General features: G+C 44.6%; 2 protein-coding genes across 9 annotated transcripts in view; one reads left to right on the top strand and one right to left on the bottom strand.

Annotated features, from left to right (window-relative positions):
- FRYL (FRY like transcription coactivator) overlaps positions 1 to 13,750 on the top strand; it is a 268,920-nt gene extending 255,170 nt beyond the window's left edge. For 5 of the 8 annotated variants that reach the window (XM_075261448.1, XM_075261441.1, XM_075261445.1 and 2 more), the window contains 7 exons: positions 1,360 to 1,509; positions 1,792 to 1,890; positions 4,255 to 4,323; positions 7,900 to 7,917; positions 9,747 to 9,857; positions 11,378 to 11,574; positions 11,826 to 13,750. In XM_075261448.1, the coding sequence (XP_075117549.1) occupies positions 1,360 to 1,509; positions 1,792 to 1,890; positions 4,255 to 4,323; positions 7,900 to 7,917; positions 9,747 to 9,857; positions 11,378 to 11,574; positions 11,826 to 12,084 (903 nt within the window). In that variant the 3' untranslated portion in view covers positions 12,085 to 13,750. The remainder of the gene's footprint in view (positions 1 to 1,359; positions 1,510 to 1,791; positions 1,891 to 4,254; positions 4,324 to 7,899; positions 7,918 to 9,746; positions 9,858 to 11,377; positions 11,575 to 11,825) is intronic. The other 3 variants (XM_075261449.1, XM_075261444.1, XM_075261450.1) reach the window with 1 other exon arrangement.
- Positions 13,751 to 16,815: 3,065 nt separating this feature from the next.
- Positions 16,816 to 19,721, bottom strand: ZAR1 (zygote arrest 1). The gene is made up of 4 exons (XM_075266470.1): positions 19,116 to 19,721; positions 17,361 to 17,453; positions 17,203 to 17,277; positions 16,816 to 16,970 (listed from the first exon to the last, which is right to left on the bottom strand). Exons 1-4 carry the CDS (start codon positions 19,719 to 19,721, stop codon positions 16,827 to 16,829), a joined length of 918 nt encoding a protein of 305 aa, XP_075122571.1. The 3' UTR covers positions 16,816 to 16,826.
- Between the last annotated feature and the right edge of the window lie 1,988 nt (positions 19,722 to 21,709).

Genomic DNA, 21,709 nt, shown 5'->3' with positions numbered 1-21,709 from the left:
ATTAAATAATCTGATTTAAGGGACCTTTTGTTTGGACTGTTCACACAACTTTTCTGCAGCTCAGTCCCATTCAAGTAACTGGGACAGAATCGCAGTATGAGGCACAACTACTACACAGTGTACAGGGCCGGGCCTAGTATATAGACCTACTTCAGTCTGCTCACTGGTGCCTCATCTGATATTGATAACCTATTCTAGGTATAGATCATCAATATTAAATTCTCAGAAAACCCCTTTAAGGCCCCACGTGACGGAAACGCAGCTTTTTGTCGTTGCAGATTTTGTTGCGTTTTTTTTAGCCAAAGTCAGGAGTGGATTGGGCAAAAGTCAGAAGTAGAATTATTTCCTATCTATCTCCCATTCCTTTTTGGCTCAAAAAGCCTTAAAGGGGTATTCCCACGTCACATACTCACCAGTCTTCACTGCTGTAAAATCTTCTTTCTTCCTGGTTTCTTGCGTCATTTGGTGGGCGGGGTTTCACATGCAACCTGTTTAGCTCCGCCCCAAATTAGCATGTAGCTCCGCCCACCACATAGCGTGATCCTATGGGGTGGCTGAAGGGCCTGTGATATCATCAAAGGTCCTCAAACAACACTATATTCACAATATTGGACTATGAAGTACAGGCAGGAGCAACTCCATTCTGTGTTACATACAGAGACTGCCTGTCTCTGCCATAATGAACACAATTGAATTAGCTAGCCTGATAACTGGGAGAACAGAAGATGAGTTCAGAAATGAAAGCAGCTCCTCTCCCCTATCTGATAGCAGGGAGCTAGATCACATGTGGTGCAGACACAGGAATAGCTAGATACACAGGCTCGCTCCCTGCACTTAGCCCCTCCTCCCTCCCCCCTGAGAGCAGCAGATACATCATTTGACTCAGGAGCAGCTAGGTCAGGGCTGTGGCCACAAAGAATTGAATAAAGTAAGATAGTGGACAAACAAAGCAGTTTTGCTGAAGCAGTGTATTTAGGAAAAGTCTTACATCCACATTAACAAGCAGTATAGATAGGAACCTTGTGATGGGACAACCCCTTTAATAAAATCTGCAACAACAAAAAGATGCAATTCGGCGCTGTGGGGCTTCAGCCTTACCCGGGTTTATACAGAATCTCTATTCTCTTACCAAAAAGTGTCACAGGTCTGAACGGAACAAACAATGATTATGCTACTCTAAAATCAGGATTGGATCAGAGAACCCAATTCTGAAAACCTTAGTATTTTGTCTTACTGTATTGGATCTAGCTTTGACTAGTGTCCTGATCATTATTGGCACATTGGCGGCAGAAGATCCCTGTAGTAAGGATGACTTAGTAACTCCGCAGTGTCTATTATTCTTGCTTTATATTTTTGCAGAGCATTCAGAGAAAGTTTGGGACGATAACAAATGATTCCATCAACTTCCTAGGAGAAAGCCTGCAGAGGATAGGCACAAAGTTTAAGAGTTCCTTGGAGGTGATGATGGCGTCTTCAGAGTGCCCGACAGTCTTTGTGGATGCTGAGACGGTAAGGGAGTGATAAGATGTTTCTCCATGTACTGGCCATTACAGGACATGATGTCCATGTACTATTACAGGACATTATGTTACTTGTAGTTCTTGTCACAAGCATTGTGTGTGACGTGAACGCATTAGATTGACCTTCATGGCCGTCGTCTTTTTCTCTTTGGGGCCTAGACCTGTTATATAGCTGACTAATATCTCTTTGTGTAGCTGATTTTTATATTTCGATGTCATTGGAGCTGCAGTAGTCTGTCACTAGTCACTAACACTGTCACCCTGTTTGTAGCTCATGTCAAGTGGCTTGTTGGAGACCCTGAAGTTCAGTGTGCTGGAACTACAGGAACATCTGGACACGTATAACTCCAAGCGGGAGGCAGCAGAACAGGTACTGACTTGTCTAAATACCCCCTCTTACCCAATACAGTCGGCCAAGGGTGCATGTGTTATTAGGCTGGGTACACACCAGCGTTGGCTCTCCATATGAGGTTTCCGTTCCCCTCTCCCCATTTTTCGTCCTTTTCAAGTGGAAACCACACAGACCCCATAATAGTCTATGGGGTCCGCGGGTAACCACGTGTTTAAGTGGATTAGGTTTTTGTTCGGGGGTGCACAAGCGGACCCCCTGAACAGAAACCCGATTTTAGATATGAACCTAGCCTTAGGGAGAGAAGAATACGCTTCTGCTGAGAACCTGTGCTGGCGGCTGGTATCTGATGAGAGCAAAGTATCAGATATTTTGAGATTCAACATTTATTTTATTTTTTTTGCTTCGTGCCATCGGCTGTCCATTGAAGGTCAGGACATTACTATAAGTTGGCCATGGCAAACTATACAGGGAATGTATGACCAGCCTGGTTGGCCAGTTATATTGGAATTGTCAGGTCTGGCCAATGGTAGTTACTTGTCACCCAGAGCTGCATTCATAGTTCTGAAAGCAGGCGGGTTACTTCATTCTCTGTTTGCACAGATCTTGCTCCAGTGATTTGTATTCTTGGTAGTCTTAGCACTGGACCCAACTCCCAGAATGCAATGCAACAGCACAAAATCAGACTATTAGAATTTCTTTTGTGACCATACAAAACAATGAGAGAGGGAGTAATGGAATAAAGATGCAGCAGGCCCTGTACATGTATGGTAGCCTGCAGGTCGTCCCGGATGAATAATTCACATACGCATTCATTGTGTGTTAGCTGTGTATTATAGTATCAGTATGGCACAGTATGGGATTTGTATGTGATTAAAGGTAACGTGTCATAGTGAGATAAGGTGGAAATTCTGAAAAATCTATTATGGACCCATAGTGTCAGTGATATGCTGTATACATACTGACTAGTATGGCACCTGTTAGTGATCATGGGTTGTCTATCTCATGGAATGATGTGGAGATAAGTTTATTGATTTTGGCAGCCCCAGCCCCCAGTGTAATGTATATGGGGTCCTTCTGACTCCTCCCTGATGGCAGATATCAGGAGATGGATTGGATGATCGGATTTCAACATATTCGATCCTTCAATTTTTCCAGAGTCTTTCTCCCCTTTCCCTATTCATGGATATTTAGTGTACCTAAGCATGCAGGAGTCAGGAAAAGTCTAATGCAGGGGTCATCTACCGTCAGCTCTCCAGTTACTGTGAAACTACAACTCCCAGCATGCTTCATTCACATCTGTAGGAGTTCTGAGAACAGAAGAGCAGCTATGCATGCTGGGAGTTGTAGTTTCACAACAGCTGTAGTCCCAAAGGTTCCTGACCCATAAGCTAATGGCACCAATCGTTTGATGTCAGCAACCCAAAGATTTCATTGGGACCAGCTGACCATCTCATGTGTATGGGGGACTCTTCTCCTGAAGTTGGCCGGATGGGTACAGGAATAGAATATTCTTAAGGAAAGAAGGCAAGAACATTTGAATTTTTGTGCTGAAAAAGCCCCCCTCGGCTTATACTCGAGTCAATAAGTTTTCCCAGTTTTTTGTGGTAAAATTATGGGCCTCGGCTTACATTCGGGTCGGCTTATACTCGAATATATACGGTAAAACCTTGGGTTCCTGATCTGTAGGATTGCATTGTGTTGCAGGCGGGTTCTTCTGCATCACTGGCTGTCGGGGAGAATAAGATTTACAGTGGACGTTGGGCCATGTCACTAATTGAATCTGGCTCTGTATTCCTCAGAGAGCGTCCTCTCCCCCTCCCCCATCCCACTAATGCAGATCGCTATGGTTAATTCCCTGAGTAGCCTTTATTAAATTGAGGCGGCCATGGATGCACATTCTTCTTCCCTCATTGTGGCAGCACTTGAAGGTTGGCCAGAGGTTATAGCGATTACTATAAGGAGTCTATAACTGAGTGGTCATCGCTGGTGTCTTGAAATCTGTTCTCCAGCCAGATAAGACACCACGCAAGGTGACTGGCGACCGGCTGCTCCGCACTACCTGTTTACAACATATGCACAATCAACTGAGTTGAGTATACATGTGTTTGCAGAGGCTAAAAGGAATAACTGTGATACAAATAGTCCGACTTTTACGTAATCTCTGTGCAGACAACGATGATGCAAACCAACCGCTTTGCATCCGTGCGGGACCTTTTTTACCTATTGCTCATAGTCTTAGATTTTAATGCAGCTGTGACCAGACCCTTACGCTTAACCTTAAGACTTTTGCTTCCACCTTTGCAGCGCTGTTGGAAATATTATATCCTCTATTATATGTTTTGCACTCACCAGTCCATTTTGTATGTTGCTTTTCATTTGTAGTGGCTTGACAACTGCAAGAAAACCTTTAGTTCAGGAGACAGCCGCCATGTGCCTAACACAGAAGCACAGGTACGTGTCCTTCTCTTCATGCTATACATTATATATATATATATATATATATATATATATATATATATATATATATATATATATATATATATATATATATATATACGCTGCATCCCTTCAGTGACTTGTCCCCAGACAATGTTGTACAGACCGCCAGTGAAATTAATTCTCTGTGACCGAAGATTTAATAAGTATTGCAACTGATAGGATGTAATGCGGTTACATGGACGTCACCCGCTATAACAATGTTACTATAATGAACCTTTTATGTGCTCTCTGCTACTGTGCATTCACTATAGGACTGATACTTGTGTTATTCCAGGGTATTCAGTACTTATAGGTGCAGTAACCTTTAGTGTCCTGGTAAATTTACTTCCACCGCTCCATAAGACTTAGGGCGTCTCCAGGGGCCCGGTACGCGGCTGCATGCTACGTTAACACTACTAATGTGTTCTGGTTTCAGGCAAGGGAGAGCAATGATTCTTCCAAAAAACACATTTGCCACACTTTACTTTAGCCCATGAAGATTAGACCTCCAGAATGATAGCTTTCTACGCCCCATATGAAAGATTAACATTATGGATGCCATTCTCCTTGGATGATTTTATTATTTTCGGTCATTTGGATACGCTGACTTCTATGGAAGCACCACATTTTACTGTGATTTATGTATGTAATAGAATTAACAGTGTGTTATAGCCATAGCATATGGGGGCATAGGACTAGGATTGACTAGGTGCTCCATCGTGTTGTAAGATGCAATCGCCATCCCCGAATTGCTCTTCAATAGTGGGAAGCAAGAAGGTGTTTAATACGTCAATGTAGGCCTGTGCTGTGATAGTGCCACGCAAAACAACAAGGGGTGCAAGCCCCCTCCATGAAAAACACGACCACACCATAACACCACCGCCTCCGAATTTTCCTGTTGGCACTACACACGCTGGCAGATGACGTTCACCAGGCATTCGCCATACCCACACCCTGCCATCGGATCGCCACATCATGTACCGTGATTCGTCACTCCACACAATGTTTTTCCACTGTTCAATTGTCCAATGTTTACGCTCCTTACACCAAGCGAGGCGTCGTTTGGCATTGACCTGCGTGATGTGCGGCACCCAATCACCTGACCACGTCCAAAGTCCGTGAGTTCCGCGGAGCGCCCCATTCTGCTCTCTCACGATGTCTAATGTCTACTGAGGTCGCTGATATAGAGGACCTGGCAGTAGGGGGCAGCACAATGCACCTAATAGAAAAACCGTATGTTTATGGGGGTGTCTGGATACTTTTGATCACATAGTGTATTTTTCTTGCCCCTGCACTGATCACGGCTTCTAAATTCTCTATTCACATCCATATTTTAGAGTCTATACACAGCTAATAGTCAGCCCACTGAAGTCTACGGAGGTTGGAGGGGTCGTGGGTGAGCTGATGGAGAGCAGAGAGATTACACATGACTGTAGCTTGAAAGTGATATGATCTCCCCACAGAATTGGATTATATTTCACCCCATCAGCCTGCTCTGTGGGGATTTAAGCTACAGCTGCATCTGGTATCTCCTCGCACTCTCATCTCGCCCTCCCTCTCCCATTTCTATCGCCTTATTTCTCTGTGTATAGATGTGAACAATGTATTCAGAAATGGCGATCAGTGCGGGGGAAGGGGGCAGAAATACTGGAGAAATAAGTCATTTTTACAAAGAATCAATAGATTAAGTTATTATATTAGATTATTGATTTTTGAAGTTTACATAAAGTTTAGATACATTTAACAATTTTACTGGACTCATCATTTCCATTATTTTTTTTAAAAAATTTTGTAATGTAGATTGAGTCCATATAGGGATCACAATGTACATTTTTCCCTATCAGTACGTCTTTGGAGTATGGGAGGAAAGCCACGCAAACACGGGGAGAACATACAAACCCCTTGCAGATGTTGTCCTTGGCAGGATTCAAGCCCAGGACTCCAGCGCTGCACAGCTTCAGTGCTAACCACTGAGCCGCCATCTTGCCCCTCCTCATTTCCTTTAAATAACCATTTGGCTTTGAAGACTTGATGGGGATAAGGGTGGGAGATCACAGTCAGCATCTTCTCTCTACCTCTTGGACTGGTCCTTCATAAGTGCAAAGAACTTCTTTTAATGGAGGGGTCCACTGAATTATTTGCAGAGGACATAAAATATGGAGAGGCCGGTGTTATTCCAGACATAGAGGCCACTTCTCAAGGATACACACAAAGTACATGGTTATATACTGCTTCTGAAGTATAGGTGTAGCCTTGTCCGTATGGGCCTCCTGCTGTCTGTAGCCTGATGTTATAGCATCGCAGCTCTTGTATTACTACTACGCAGGGAGACTGCGTATAGGGAGATGGAATTATACATGGCGTCACAACTGAACACAATATAACAATTTCTATAGAGATAAAATGCAAACTAAAATTGTGCACATTTGAAGTTACTTCTCTTGCATTGATCCTGTGTTACTGCATCTCTTGCTCTCTATTAAAGCTTTATTCAGAATATTCAGAATATAGAATGATATAGAAAATCTCTCTGCTTTCCTGTCTTAAAGGGATTCTATCATTAAAATCAAATTGTTTTCTTGATCACACGTAGGAATAGCCTTAAGAAAGGCTCTCCTATCTTTAGATATCTCCGCTCCACCGTTCGGTAGAAATCCTGGTTTTCATCTGTATGCAAATGAGTTCTCTTGCAGCACTGGGGGCGTCGCCAAAGCTGCGAGACAAATCTCCAGCGACTCCTCTATCTTCTTCTGGAATGCCCTCTTCTTCCATCCTGGGTTTCAATCTCCTAGGCCTCGGGCAGAGCCAATTGCGCATGTCCGCAGCCTTAAGAAAAGTGGCCACTTACACAGTATGCTGCTGTAAGCGGCCATTTTCTTGTTGCCTTTGTGCATCCGCCGTCGGCTCTGCCCGAGGCCTGATGGCAGAGCTGACTGCGCATGCGTAGAAGTTTGAACCGAGCTCCCGAAGAAGTCGTGCAGAGAGACAGTTCCAGATGAAGATAGAGGCGGTGCTGCTGGAGAGTTCTCTCGCAGCATTGGGGACACCCCCAGTGCTGTTTGAACGCTGGGGCCCGCCCCCAGTGCTGCGAGAGAACTCATATGCATACAGATGAAAACTGGGATTTCTACCAAACAGCGGTGCAGAGAAGACATCTAAAAGTAGGAGAAGAATAGCCTTTCTTAAGGCTATTCCAGTGTGGGTTTAGCTTAAAATGGGATTCTAATGATAGAATCCCTTTAATCAAATATGGCGCGTTAGACCCACGGCTTACGCTTCACATGACATTAGTTACTAGAGGCGGATCCGTCAGCAGATGGCAACCAGAAGAGTCCCGAATCATGCAAGATAAGTAAAGCAGTGTGTCTGTAAGGTGACATCACTCCTTCTATACATTTCATATGTAAACTGAAGCTTGTGTTCAGAGACTGAGCCGCGCTGTACGTCATTGTGACTGTTTGCCTGAGGTTTTACAGAACTTTGTCTATGACTAACTTTCCATCTTTTTCTTCCTTTGTGTTTTTGTGACCTGCTCACCTTCTTGCTTAGCAAATGGAAGTTCTAGCAGTAAGTGATGGTTCTTGATTTCTCCAATACTAAACATGTCAGATCAAAGCCTGACTTTCACCTGTCTTGTCCATGTGTGGAGCTAGCCGTGTTCTGCCATTGTAAAACTACAGTGCGCTCTGGGTCTGCACAGTCTTCGTCCATCAATTGTTGGCCGCTCATTAATGTCTCGTAGCTCGTGTAGTTTCCGGCCTGACGTGTCTTAGTGTCGTGGTCTCACTTCTAGGAAACCTCTCTGAAAAATACATTCTGTAGAAATAAAATGTAGACTCCTACGTCAGGCCAGCTTGTGTTTGTAGCGCTAGAAACATTGTCCATTGCCATTGACCATCCATGTACAATTGTAACTTCCATGAACACATGCTAGCTAGGTTTCATGGAGAACCATTTGACTTCCTGGGGCAGATTTACTAATCCTGGCTAGTATTTAGACAGTGCAAATGAAGTCGCTTATGCCGGATGATACATTGGGTGCAATACACCATTATTCAGTAACCTCCATCCCCCTAAATTATGGTGCACATTGTTGCATCTCCAGTCATTCCCCTTGTCGAGAGAGCTGCAAGAAGGGTGTAAAGCGTGTACACCAATTACACCAGAATTCGGATTCATTTTTATCAGTAATAGAGATGAGCGAACACTGTTCGGAACAGCCGATCCGAACAGCACGCTCCCATAGAAGTGAATGGAAGCACCTGTGATGCTGACTTTGCCGTCGGCCGGCCGGCGTCACAGGTGCTTCCATTCATTTCTATGGGAGCGTGCTGTTCGGATCGGCTGATCCGAACAGTGTTCGCTCATCTCTAATCAGTAAGTCTGCCCCAATTATGGCTTTGGACTGTAGGTTGGGCAGGGGTGACGTAAAAGCAGCTATTGCCGGGGCCCTCAGTGTATCTGTCTCCAAGGTCCCTCCGGTCTAAGGGTGGGCTCACACTACTGTCGTTTAAGGTCCGTCACAGGATGAGGGCGACGGACACTAAACGACAGCTCCGGATGGTGTCAGTCTGCATTCATTCGAATGTAAAGAAGAAAAACAAAACATGATGTCACTTTTTACCGCCATGGTTCTTTTCTTCGGTCACCTAAGAAAATAAACATGACAGAAGAAAGTGTCCATCATGGTTTTTTACGTTTTAATCAATGCAGAAGGAGGGGGCCCCGTCCGTGTCTGTCACTACTATTGTTATTAATGTCCGTTACTGTCGTCCTATGACAGATGACTGTAATAACAGTAGTGTGACCATACTCTTACACTTTCACCGGGCCTAGGGTCTCCACCAAATTTTTGAGACAGCCTTCAATGACCACTAAAGACCACTAGCACCTCTACTATAATCCCACCATATTTCTTATGAGATACATAGCAGATCTGGTGTCCTATCTGTGCAGGGCAGAATGCTGGAGAAAGACAGCGGCAAGGCCTTGGGCGATCCCTTCTGTTTCCCGTATACCTGCAGTACAGTAGTGCATGACTTGTGTTGTGTCCTATATACTGATGAGACTCCGAGCAGTCAGCAGATCTTTATATGTAACGCCTTGTTGCCGTCACTAGGACATGGTCCCAGAATGTGACATTTTTGGTGGATTTCTTTAGATTGCTGGCTTGCTACCCCCGTTATAAAAAAATGAACCTACTGGGCTGCTTGTTTCTAAAGTGGCACGTGTGATTGCGTCTTCCATGTTTTCCATTTAACCCAATTCTCGCCGCTGTGTAGTTAATAGACGCCTGACTTTCCTTCCTTGTACTAAACCAGTAACCACATTTGATCTCTCTTTTTGCGTTGTACGGACGGTGTTGTCTTTACTCAAGCATTCGCTATTTCTTGTAGGAGCTGGAGCTTTGTCGGAGGCTTTACAAGCTGCACTTCCAACTTCTTCTGCTGTTCCAGGCCTACTGCAAGCTCATCAGCCATGTGGACACGATTAAGAAGCAGACGGAGGTAGAGTACCAAGTACATAGGCAGAGGAATGAGATTAGTACATTGCTATTTATGGAGTCAGCCACTGTTGTATCTGCCCTATGTACCATCACGAGCCCGGCCAGCCACATCCAGCGCTCTGAATGCTTCCTACACCCCCGGGCACAGCATGATGAAATGGCTCTGGAGGTGCAGTCACAGTGTATGGTCTCCTCGTTCCCTCTCTGACCATTTATCACCATGGAAAATGATCCTCCTAGCCCTGTGTTATCTGTAGGGACAAGTAATAGAGGATAGTATGGCGTCCATTTCCATGCTTTGAAATAATAATAATAAATTTTATTTATATAGCGCCAACATATTCCGCAGCGCTGTACAATTTGTAGGGTTCAAATACAGACCGAAAGATACATTACAAAGAAAGTCATTTCACACAATGGGACTGAGGGCCCTGCTCGCAAGAGCTTACAATCTATGAGGTAGAGGGGGTGACACAAGAGGTAGCAGGGGCGGCATTGCTTATACAGAGGTCAGACACTTTTGTAATAGAGGTGACTGTCATTACACAAACATAAGACTTTATGAGCCGTCACTAGTGGTGTCCTGTAACATGTGGATGGAGCTTGGACCTATAAAGTTAGCTTGAGATGGCCTCATATCATGTGGGGTAATGTGGGAGCGGGGACAGAGGAGGGTTAAGTTTTGGGGATTCTAATCATAGTATGGAAGGGTTTACGTTAGGAATTGTGATAGGCCTGTCTGATAAGATGCGTCTTTAGTTTGCGTTTGAAACTGTAGAAATTGGGAGTTACTCTGATTGTCCGGGGTAGAGCATTCCAGAGAAGTGGTGCAGCTCGGGAGAAGTCTTGTATACGAGCGTGGGAGGTTCTGATAATAGAGGATGTAAGTGTTAGGTCATTGAGTGAGCGGAGAGCACGGGTTGGGCGGTAGACAGAGATGAGGGAGGAAATGTATGGAGGTGCGGCATTATGGAGAGCCTTGTGGGGGAGGGGGATAACTTTATATTTTATTCTATAATGAATAGGCAGCCAGTGTAGTGACTGGCACAGACCAGAGGCATCGCTGTAGCGTCTAGCCTGATAGAAGAGCCTGGCCGCTGCATTCAGAATAGATTGTAGAGGGGAGAGTTTAGTAAGGGGAAGACCGATTAGTATGGAGTTACAGTAGTCAAGGCGAGAATGAATCAGAGAGACAATAAGTGTCTTTAGTGTATCTCTGGTAAGGAAAGGGCGTATTCTGGAGATGTTTTTGAGGTGGAGGTGACATGAGCGTGCGAGTGATTCAATAGAAGGGGTGAAGGAAAGGTCTGAGTCAAACATAACCCCGAGGCAGCGGGCCTGCTGCCTAGGAGTTATAGTAAGGCCTGAGACTACAATGGATATATCAGGGACAGATCTATTAGATGGTGGAAACAGTAGTAGTTCAGTCTTGGAGAGATTTAGTTTCAGATAGAATTGTACATTATATAAACATCAGAGGTGACCATTAGGACATCTAATAAAGTGCCATATGTGTTACAGGTGATAAACATGTCCGACGAGCTTTGCCAGCTGGAGGCCTGTCTGAAAGACGCAGAGGCCACATCTACTATCGGCATAGAGGACTGTGACTTCTCCGAATTCTACCAAGCAAGCACAGAGGTTGCTGTCCACTCTCTCATTGAAGCCCTGAGAGGAAAAGAGTTTGTGTCCGCCATCACACAGGTCAAGGCATTCAGGTACGTGCGCGGCAGGGGTCACTAGGGGTGTGCGCGATCTCAGGTGAATTGCATTCATTTATTAGGAAATCTTTCTAGAATCACTTTCCAGAAATCTACAACGTCCTTCTAAATTGGCTTAATAGTGTTATCCTGCAAAATCACTGTTTTTACAGGATAGTTGATGAATGTTCAGGAGTCACCAGATGACGGGACGGTCTGTTATATAACGCTGCTCTATTGAATTGTACCCTGTGCTTTTTGCTTTCTAGGACTATCTGGCCCAATGAAATATTTGGCAGCTCAGAAGATGATCCCATCCAAACCCTGCTGCACATCTATTTCCGACATCAGACACTGGGCCAGACTGGCAGCTTTGCCATTGTTGGCTGCAAACAGGACATGTCTAACGCCAGCTCTAAGCTGATGGAGCTAAACCTAGAAATCCGAATGTCGCTGCGCATGGTGCAGTCCTACCAGCTTTTATCTAAAGCCCAGCCCGTCACTACCGCGGTGAGCACTGAGTTTTGAGCACCTGCCGTTGCGTAGGCCTCAGACTTGAAGCACTGGATGTCTATTGATCTTATGAAGCACCTTCCATATTTACTGTAAAATACGTTTCATCCTTTAGTTTTTTTTCTCTTGACTCTGAGCTCCAGCACGTTGGACATGAGACGCTGGGAATAATGTACAGCTAGAGTGAAAGCTATTATTATTATTATTATTTCTTGTTACATATGTACCATCCACAAGCTAAAGGGCTAACACGATGTACAGTTGCAATATGGCCCCTCTGCCATGGAAGACGACGGCGAGAATCGGAGGCGTGATGGCGGACCCTAGTGTCCCCCATGTGACATCGGCAGGAGCTTTGGAATCCATTGAACTTTATCATTTATGTTGCTATTTTCCTTGTCCGTATCTTTGTGTTGCTTTCTTGCCCGGAACGACGGGCGATGGACGGAACGCGTGGTTGTATCTAATGGTATGAATGTCTGTACATAGTCTTCACGCATGCCTCAAAGAGTACTATGACATTATTTTTGGAGAAATTTTTATTTTATTAGATCTAACAGCTCATAGCTTGTAAATCTTAGGACCTTCTATATTATTTTAAGCTGGGCTTTCCCCCGGTCTTTCTAAGAAAAAAAAAGGAAAAAAAAAAAAAGAAATAATATATCTTAATTTTATTAGAATGCTGCTCAGTTCTCTGACCAGCGCTTATGGTATAAATATTCCGGACTAACCAAAAAGTAGCTGCCTGCAGAGACTTTAATAATGTATATTTAGGTATATGCTGCCCGACAGCAACTCTCCTTAGACAGAAAAGATAACTTATTTTATTCTGTATATATTCTAGAATCTACGTATGGTGGAAAAAAACAGTATTTTTTTTTGTCTTTTTTCTTGTAAATGTGTGCAATTCAGTCAATGTACAGACGCTAAGGAAACCCTGTCCATAGTTACTTTCGAAAGGGCCGTACACGTCGGGTAGCGAAGAATAGATCGCTATCGTCCATAACTTATTCTACCAAAAAATACACAGCGTTGGCAATACACATTCACTGTACAAAAAATGCAGTTCTTCAGCACAACCCAGATAACCGGTGTCTATGGACAAGCAGAACATTTTTTGTAAAAGGATATGAATGTAGCCCCCGCACCGATTCCTGACCGAGAAGGAATACTCTGCAATTTTTATACACCCACTGTGATTCTAAACAGAAAGTCTATATTTATTTCTGTACGCGAGGATATGTATTCTTTATAAAGGACGCATTACTTGGCATCGCCTTTTCACGGGGCCACCGGACCTCCGAAAAACCGAGAATTATGTTATTGTACATATAGTAACCCGTTTAACACTTGGAACCAGCTGACCTATGTACGGTAGGCGCTTCGGCTTTGAAGAGGTTAAATGTGAAACTGTCCGCACGCTAAAAGACTGCAGGTATGAACCTGTAAGAGGAAGCCATGTCACCTGAAGGAGCCGCACGACCCGAGCAGTCACCATGGCACATTGTATTGTATTGGACACCAGACGGGGACACGTGGTACTTTAGATGGTATTAGTTTCTTAATTTAAGAAATCCTTACTGGGGACGAGTAGTTTTATTTAGCAGTGCATTACTCCTTTACATCCTACCAGCCATTCTTTCTTTTTTTTTTTGTTAAATAAAAAGATTGTATAATGTTACTGCCTCTGCTGTGTCGGCTTTGTGATGGTTGGAGATCCCTGCCTGGAGAACACATGGATTCCAAGAGAAGGTATTGGAGAGGATATTCAGTTATACAACAGGTAGATGGATTGTAAAAGGATATTCTTGGAAGAGGTTAACCCTTATCCAGAGGTGGGTTCTGGTGAACTTGTGTGTTTGGTGCTCCTGTTTTAATGGAGTAGACCTGTGCACCACCACTGCACCTGCTGGAGATGGCCATGCAGCGCTCCATTTATACTAGGATCCAAGACTCCCTAGTTCTCCTGGTCAGTGAAGGTCCCAAAGGTTGGACTCTCACTGATCAGTAGGTTATCCCATAGAATAGATAGGCGTTATGACAATGGCAAATAGGCAAATAGTTGTAAAGCGCGTTTCTCATATACGGGACACAAAGAGTGTTGTGGAGTAGGGGGAGTTAGTGGGTGCTGTTCAGGTGCTTGTCCCCCAACACCCACAAGGGGCAGTTGTTTGCCTAACAATCTCTGTATACAAACTCCATGATGATGATGCGTTTGGTTAACTTCGAACCTAGGACGTCACCTGAGCCACAGTGTAACCGTCTGGTTTTGACCTGTTACTGGAATACCCCATTAAAGGGGCTCTATCACTGGGAAAAGTCATTTTTATCTAATCACATCCTTGCATAGGCTTTAGAAAGTCTATTCCACACCTACCTTTAGTATGTAGATTGTCTCAGTGGTTTCTGAATAAGTCTGTTTTTATTCATATGCTAATGAGCTTCCAGCCAGCACAGGAAGTTCCCAGCAGCACTTGTCTCTCCTATGTGTGTGCAAACAGGAAGCTGAGTCATCAGTAGCAGCAGCCTGTGCTGTATACACCCATAGGAAACAATGTGTATTTACTTTGCCTTGACCAGATCCAATTCTGAATTCTACACAGAACTGTATAACATGCCTATGGCCTCATTCAGACTGATACATTTTAGTATCCGTATTACAACACAATATCCAATATGGTCATATGAACTCTGGAACAAGCTTCTCATTGGTAACACCGTGAAGTGGTTTTCAGCATTAAGAGCAGAAATCAACACAGTAAGATCAGCTGTGTGAACATCCCCAAAGTCCGTATATGTCAGTGCCTGACCCTAATAAAATATTGGAGAATAGTCATCACCAGTGCCGAACTGATAGTGTGTGCTCTGACGGCCAATGAGTCACTATCTGCATGGCCACCTCCATATTAATGGATTTTCCTTCCATCCCCTCTGCTGCTCCCAGTGCTTTTGGAATAGGGACACAGAAGCGATCTTATGGTTGCAGGTGTGTACAAAGCCTTGACAAAACTGAGGCCACGGCCATACAGGGCTTAGAGTTATTAACTTAAAGGGATCTTCTCATTCACACACTATTTTTTCTAGGTACCACATCGGAATAGCCTTAAGAAAGGCTATTTGTCTCCTTCTCTGCGCCGCCGTTTGTCTACAATCCCGGTTCTTGTCAGTATGCAAATTAGCTCTCTTGCAGTACTGGAGGCGGGCCCCAGCACTCAGACAGCACTGGGGGCAACCCCAATGCTGCGAGAGAGCTCTCTAGCGCCGCCTCCATCTTCTTCAGCAGCGTCCTCTTCAGCCTCTTCTTCCGGCAGTGGCTTGTAATTTCTAGGCCTCGGGCAGAGCAGACTGCGCATGCCCACAGGCCATGAGAAAATGGCCACTTGCACAGTATTGTAAGCAGCCATTTTCTCGTGGCTTGTGGGCATGCGCAGTCTGCTCTGCCCAAGGCTTAGAAGTTACAAGCCACCGCCAGAAGAAGAGGCTGAAGATTACGCTGCTGGAGAGAGTTCTCTCGCAGCATTGGGGACACCCCTAGTGCTTCTGTTAGCGCTGGGGCCCACCCCCAGTGCTGCGAGGGAGCTAATTTGCATACCGACAAGAACCAGGATTGTAGGCGAACAGTGGCACGGAGAAGACAATGAAAGGTAGGAGGCGATTAAGGCTATTCCAATGTGGTACCTAGAAAAAACAAAAGTGTGTGAATGATAGGATCCCTTTAAGGCTAACATGTTGGTATGGAGCACAATTCTTGTGTGCCGCATTTAGGTTTTGCTGTGGCTTTCTAAGTCCTTTCTTTGCTTAAAGCAACATGCAAGGTTCAGTTTGTTGTAGGGAACAGACTCCTTGTCATAGTAGATAAGATAGTATAGGACTACATCCTAAAGCAAGCCATAAACGTATAAGAAATCTATGTAGCACATGTACAACATGTGTGTGGCGGTAACACGTGTAAGGTCATTGCAGATTTATTTGATCTCCAACAGGCTCCTTCAAATCAACAGTAAGTGGCTCTAGACGGGAGGAAGGTACTCAAGTGTTTGTCTAGATGGGCTGATGCTAGATAGGAACAATAAGTACATGGGAATTCTGCTGTAAAAGCATTGTTTAGTCTAGAATGTTCCTATACTAAGGCTAAACACATCACCCAACCTCAGTAGGGTTTTTTTTTTGTTTTTTGTTTTTTTTTGGGGGGGGGGGGGGGCTCCGCTCCTTGTTGCCTAAGGGCCCTTAAACATGAAGTACATCTTCAAAGCACTTTTTTTTCTTGCCCTTTCAAAGTGTTGGTGTGTAAAAAAAAAAAAAAAAATAGTTGTGCAGACACCCCCCCCCAAAAAAAAAAAAAAAAAACACTACCCCACGCAAAAGCAGGTGTCTCGTGCTGCAGTCCACCCCTCCCACACAGATTTCAGCCAATCCACCATAAGAGTGTGAAACCCATAGTATGTGGATGAGATTTAACCCATGTGGCCCCAGCCCAGGGAAACTACTGACATCTGGCCCATTATTAGCAGGTCCATCATGGAGCCTTGTGCATAACGTAGCCTGACCTGAACATAGATAAGTAGTCTCCAAAGGAGGGAAAGAAAAAAAAAAAAACAGCTCACAGCGTCTTGTGAAGCACATCATCTTTACCAGAGTTTATTGAGTGTACGGACAGAGGTGCTGGGAGAGTTTATTGCATTACATGCCATCTGTTTAGCTACTCCAAGAAAACAAACACACTTATTCGGCCTAACAGTAGTCTGAACAGGGCTGGATTAAATAATATACTTGAAACTGAAGGTGCTGTCACAGGAGAGCCTCTTGCCCTTGCATCGTCCACACAGGTCTTGGCGGTGGGGTCTTTTTGGGTCTACATGACGGACTTTCACAGGACAGATGCATCTTGTTTGCTTGCAGCTCTGGAAAGACAAGATGGTCAGAACGTCACAGAAGGAACCCAAAAAAAAAAAAAATTTTGGTTTGAGTTACAAAAGTGAACAGGGCAAGGCTTTTTTTTTTATTTATTTTTTTTTAATACATTGAGGTCAATTACTCTTATAGTGACTCCATTGCTCTCATTCTTCAATGTGAACATAACCAAATCGTGTGACTGAGGGCACAAGGCTCAGGTACCGGACAAGGTGCACTTACCTGGCACATGATATCCTCCACCCGATAAGGATTAAAGGACTTTTGACAAGTTCTGCAGAACTGCTTGAAGTACACCTGACAAACAAAGGTTACAGTGAGCGTTCCTGTAGTGCACAGCATAACGTCACACGCTATAATAACGCTATAAGATCACCCACCTTATTCGTACCCTGCACACACCACACATAAGCACTTTCCCAGCGAATGTTGCAGTCTTTACAGTGGTAATAACCATACTTCTGTTCCAAGAACTGCAAAGATAGACGTGTATAGTTAATGAGGACAGAAAAGGAGAATCTTCCGAGTGTCCATTACCATCTGTTCCTTTTGGAATAGAAATATTAATTTGGCAATAAACTCCACATCATGTTAGTAGGCTTATTAACTGAGTCATGCATGATGTTAAGGGGGCTGTCCTCTAGAGGGCGGCATACAGAGGCACTGTTCTCCTAATTACATCCTGGAGAATAGATTTGCATATTTTTTTACCCATCATCCTATGGTGAAGGACAGCAATGGATGATAGTGGGAACAGTCTTAACCACCACATGTCCCCTTACCTCTCTGGGGCCCCTGCTGTGTGTCAGAACAGAGTTGCTCTGCAAGACTAATGCCCAGGTCACACATGCTGATGTGTTCCGTCTGTAAGGGTCTGCATGAGGACCCCTACGGACGGAACACAAGCGCTGTGCAGTTCAAGCGCACGGGCCCCATAGACTATACAAACGATGCGTGCGGCAAGCACATGGACCTCATTATAGTCTATGGGGCCCCATGCGCTTGAGCTGCACAGTGCTTGGAGTTGCGCTTGTGTTCCGTCCGTAGGGGTCCTTGTGTGGACCCTTATGGACGGAACACATCAGCATTAGAGATGAGCGAGTAGTTAAATATTCGATATTCGTTTCGAGTAGCCCCTCAATATTAGACTACTCGAATCGAATCCTATTATACTCTAGGGGGGAAAAATGCTCGTTTCAGGGGTAGGCAACATTCGATCAAATTGAACTTACCAAGTCAGTATTTCTTTGTAGAATGGGAGGAAATCCACACAAACAGAACATACAAACTCCTTGCAGGATACAAACCCAGGACTCCAGCACTGCAAGGCTAACCACAGAGCCACCATGTTGCCCCAGTGTTTTAGTTACTGACCTGGTCTAACTTTGATCAACAAGTTGCACTAAGTGGTGACAAGTGTGAATAAGGACTAGAGGAGAGTTTACATGACTTGTACAGAATAGCTGCCTGCAGTTTATATCTGCAGCAATAACTAGCACAAATTACTCCGCATGTCACCTGTATGACAAAGGTCACTAAAAGCCTCTGTTTACTGGCCATTAATATACTGGGGAATACTGTGCTATGAATATAAAAACCACATGGAGATCAGGAAAAAACCCGCCTTGTAAACCCAGCCGAACTTGGCCTCCATTTAAAGTGGTTATCAGGAGATTTAGATTCCCTTACCTGTTCTGGTGGACTCTGGATCCCAGAAGCAATGCTCTGACCCCCAGGGAATTACCTGCAACATGAGGGGAGGAGCGACCCAGGGGATGGAACAAGGCCAAGAGGTTCTGGCCTGGTCTCAAATCCTGGGTCCATTATCAAGAAGCTGCCAGATCAGGCGAGACAACCCCCTGGACAACCCCCTTTATACGCCTGCTTATGTTAGGTTTTAGGGTCCAGCTACCCCTGTATAAGAGCTGGCACTTACTGGGAGACCGCTACAGATTTTCTGACCCAAACCAGTTACATTTCTGTATTTCCACTTTGTAGTTTTATCATAGTTATAATAAATGGGTTATAAACTCTCAGTGCACCATACATGGGATTCTGCAGCTACAGCTAACACATTCATGGCAACATGGTCTTAGTATTTGGGATTGTTACACCAGGGAGGAGAAGCTACTTACCTGAAATCTTAGTCTGGTCTGCCCAGGTGAGGCCTCATCTTCTCCCTCTTTTTTGGCTTCCGTGGCCTCATCTTTCTTGCCCTCTAGATCACCTTCTTCTGTAGGGACGTCATCTTTTGCAGCCTCTTCCGTTATCTGTGAGGCTTCTTCTTTCTGCTCCTGTAAGGTTCTCCCAGTAGCCATAGGAGAGTACACGGCTATAGTTCTGGGGAAGCGTACGGTCTTGGTGGGGGAGGCAGGACTTCCCTGGTCTGAAGGAACCTGCTGAGGTCTTCTGGCGGTTCCTGTCCTCCTCCTTATTAGAGTTCTTGGGCCCAAAGAGCATTGGACAGAGGCGTCCTGTCTGGGATTGACCTGGATGCCAACGTCTCTGGTATTTGCTTTTCTCAGCCTTGGGGTAAGGTTGGGGTTTACCTGAGACAGGATAGCCTTCAACTGAGCTCTTTGGTAGTTATCGAAATATTCTCCGCTGTCCCCATAGTTGGAGAAGTAGCTCTTCTGCCTCCAGTTCATCCCCTTATTTTTAGGATTAAGGTACCTGTAGGAGTAAGGATTATACGCGGAATACATGTAGTTATCCATTGCCTCTTCTGTGAAGCTAGCCATAATGTCTGGCCAACAGCATAGCCCAGGTGCTTGATTATATAGGGGATGACTTGATTGGCAATCAGGGTGTGGCAGGGATGTGTCTGCAGGGGATTCAGGCTAAAGCCCCTCGTTGTGGAAACACTGCTGTTTATTGTTAGGGCCCCTTCACACGGCGTAATCGCGCCGCTCATTTAGAAACGTATACACGTGTCCGAGTGCGGCGTTTCAAAACGGAGACCATTGATTTCAATGGGAAACGTGCATGTATCGGCATAGACGCACACTTCCCATTGAAATCAATGGGCTCTGTTTTGAAGCGCCGCGCTCAGACACATGTATACGTGTCTAAATGAGCGGCGCGCTTACGCCGTGTGAAGGGGCCCTTACAGATTTTACAACATTTTTTGAGCCAAAGCCAAGAGTGGATTGAGCAGAAGGGAGAATTTTTTTTACACATGTAAAAATAATCTCATTGAAGTCAATGGGAGTCTAATTTTCAGCCTGTGTTCTTCACCCAAGTCATTGTGGCAAAAACAGCGCCATGTGTGAATGTACCCTGAGAATAAGACTGCCGCTAATACACAGGTGACCCGATGTGTGGCCGTTTTCAGGCTTGGTTCACACACACATATTATTATGATGCATTTTTTTCTGCATTTAAAAACAATAAAGTTGATTCATTTTAAAAAAAAAATTTGAACCGGCACTTTCAAAAATTAAAACCACGGCCTAATTTGTTACTACGGCACCAGTTATGATACGTCTTCTCTACCACTTTTTTCAGATTGTTTTTCTTGACCCCTCATTCCTTATAATATAGAAATAGATCACTAGATCTGGATTTTTTTCTGACTGGAGCATTTTTTTATTCTATTTTCTGTACACAATTACTGAGCCGCCATCTTGCCTGAGCTTCTCCTTTGCTCTAGTAACAGTATTTAGTGCTACGCTTTACTGTATAGTCATGGACTATGGTCTTGTTTTCTTGGATTACTTCACGAGTGGAAAATGGATGAGCTTGTGCCTTTTTTCGCTGTAGATTTTGGCTTATTTTCCTACACGGATGTCTATTATTAAAGAGGACCTTTCACCACTTGCGGCACATGCGGTATTATACACCGCACTGAATTCAGCGCACTGTTGGCTTTCATGTCCTGTGTCCCGGGTGAAGAGCTATTGGTGCCGTTACCGTAACTCTTCACCGTAAGTCGGGAACGCCTTTCCTCACAGTAGCGCCTATAGTACTGTATTGTGAGAGCGGTGAGGACCCCCCCCCCTCTCCTGATAGTATTCGTCCATAGACGAGCACTGGGGGGGCGTTCCTCACCGCTCTCACAGTACAGCACTATAGGCGCTACTGTGAGGAAAGGCGTTCCCAACTGAGCACAGGCTCCATCCGCCATATATATCTGCTGCTGTCATTTTGACATTTGCCCCCTTAGAGTGTCTTACCTAACTTTTTAAATCCCTTCATTTGCACATCCGGTTTGGACCGAACTCGAGCTTTTGCTCAGAACCAAAGAACCCAAACCAGAACCAAATTTTGATAGGTTAGCCCATCTCTAGTTTCCACCTTACCTGAATATTACTATTCTCTATGCGTCTGGCGTCTGAAATTTAGACCACGTCAAAGAATGGTTTGCCAGTGTTTATTGTGTTCACCTGACGGATCTGATCTTGTTTTTGACATGACATGTACTGCACTGACCTGGACTGTTGTACCCAGTGAAAGCTTGAGGTAATGAGGAAGCGGGACACTGCTAGTCTGTGCTGTCCATACACATAGGCATAAGTAAAAGGGGCTAATGTCACATCCTTATAGACTTCTATAGACATGAGTCCTGAACACTGCTAGATCGTCTGTACAGAACCCTAAAATAACCAAAATTGACTTCAGGTGCAGCTGTACAAAATCCTACTAGGTGTCCGTGTCCTATGTATTACAGCCTGGATCCACAACCGCTATCTCAGCACTCATCTCCACTACCTGTGGACAGTGCCGTCAA

The sequence above is a fragment of the Leptodactylus fuscus genome, chromosome 1, assembly GCF_031893055.1.
Source record: "Leptodactylus fuscus isolate aLepFus1 chromosome 1, aLepFus1.hap2, whole genome shotgun sequence".
NCBI classification, from domain to species: Eukaryota; Metazoa; Chordata; class Amphibia; order Anura; family Leptodactylidae; genus Leptodactylus; species Leptodactylus fuscus.
Note: the sequence above shows the minus strand (reverse complement) of the source record. Positions and strands in the feature narration are given on the sequence as shown.